The 1,443-nt window shown below is 38.8% G+C and overlaps 1 protein-coding gene across 1 annotated transcript in view; it reads right to left on the reverse strand.

Moving 5' to 3' along the window:
• Positions 1-532: 532 nt before the first annotated feature.
• LOC107741436 (transcription initiation factor IIA subunit 2) overlaps positions 533-1,443 on the reverse strand; it is a 4,251-nt gene continuing 3,340 nt past the window's right edge. The window contains exons 2-4 of the mRNA XM_016554162.1: positions 1,181-1,285; positions 913-1,039; positions 533-815 (exon numbers count right to left, since the gene is read on the reverse strand). Coding sequence (XP_016409648.1) covers positions 790-815; positions 913-1,039; positions 1,181-1,285 — 258 coding nt within the window. The 3' untranslated portion in view covers positions 533-789. The remainder of the gene's footprint in view (positions 816-912; positions 1,040-1,180; positions 1,286-1,443) is intronic.

Raw genomic sequence — 1,443 nt, forward strand, 5'->3', positions numbered from 1 at the left:
GTCTCGTTGCTCCGGCCGGACACGGCATCAACAGTATGGTAAGGGGCGTAACATTTCCGTCACACGCTTGAGGTATTCGGCCAATCATAACGCACTGGATAGCTGGCCAATCACAGCAGACCTCGCTTTTCAGACCGATGAGCTTTGTAGAGGAGAAACAATAATGTACAGTATGTGGAAAATAATGTTTTTTTAACCTTAAACCGCATAAACACATTTCATTACACCAAATACACAAAATAATGTTATTTTTAGCAACATCATATGACCCCTTTAAGGTTATAGGCCAGAGCTAATGAGAGTTAAACTGTTCAAAAACATTTGAAGACGTGGCCAGTCAGCTAGTGTACATTCAATGGTGCGTACGTGTGCAACCAGAGACCGAAAACGGTTTGGGTCATTTCCAGATACAGTTATTTATCCTGTTCATTTGAAGGAAAAAGGCCACAAAAAAGGGGTTTAAAAAAACATTCTTCACAACAAAAAACATTTAAAACAAGTTTATTAGAGAATAAGCTAAATAGTAACAAACTGAAAAGCATTGCCATTTCTATGAAAATTATATATATTTATTTATAACAAGAAAAATTTCATGTGACATCCAAGGCCTTGTGTGCTCCATACGTTTGTCAGTCCTCCACTGAGCAGGTTGATGTATGAAGGCTGGAGAACTGTTTCCTGTAATAAATAATATATACACAGTCCCCAACACTGTGTGCCTCGTCTTCAATTCTTCTCATCCTTCCCATCAGCCAGCAAATTCAGTTCACTTTTCTCTCCACCTTGATTTCACTCAGCTGCATTAGACCCAGTGTCTATAAGAAAAACAGTTCAATTAGGAGGACTGCATCGCAAAACCAAAAGTATGAAAATATACCATATAACATCAGCTTAGTGAATCAAATTTCTTACTTTTGCCATCACATGCTACAATTTTTACTTTGTCCACTTTGACCAAATCTGTCACCTCCCGGAACTCAACGTCATTTAAAACAAATGTCCAAACGTTATCACAGAATCTGTACGTGTTCAGAGATCCCTGTGGATAAAACAAAGAGCAGTGATTCTTAGTGCATCACAACTATGTCCAGTTCAAAGCAGAGCTAGTTAGCCAAATAACTTGTATAAGCAGACAAAACAAACTTATTTCTAAAGGTTATTGTGGAGGATGTTGAGTTACCCTAAAATTGACCCTGTTGCGGACCCGGTTGGCCAGTGCTGTGTTGATAGCTTTATCAAACTGTAAAAGGACTTGGAGGGCCAATTGTGGTGTTATCTGTTGAGTCTGTGGAAGGAGGGAAAATACAGTTGAATGTGTTCTGTTAAGAATTCATACATATTTAACACTAGAGCCCGACCGATATCGTTTTGCCGATATTATCGGCCGATATGAGCCTGTCGCAGATATATCGTATCGGCGAATATATACATTTTTACAGAACA

The sequence above is a fragment of the Sinocyclocheilus rhinocerous genome, unplaced genomic scaffold (assembly GCF_001515625.1).
Source record: "Sinocyclocheilus rhinocerous isolate Xijiao unplaced genomic scaffold, SAMN03320098_v1.1 scaffold1007, whole genome shotgun sequence".
NCBI lineage: Eukaryota > Metazoa > Chordata > Actinopteri > Cypriniformes > Cyprinidae > Sinocyclocheilus > Sinocyclocheilus rhinocerous.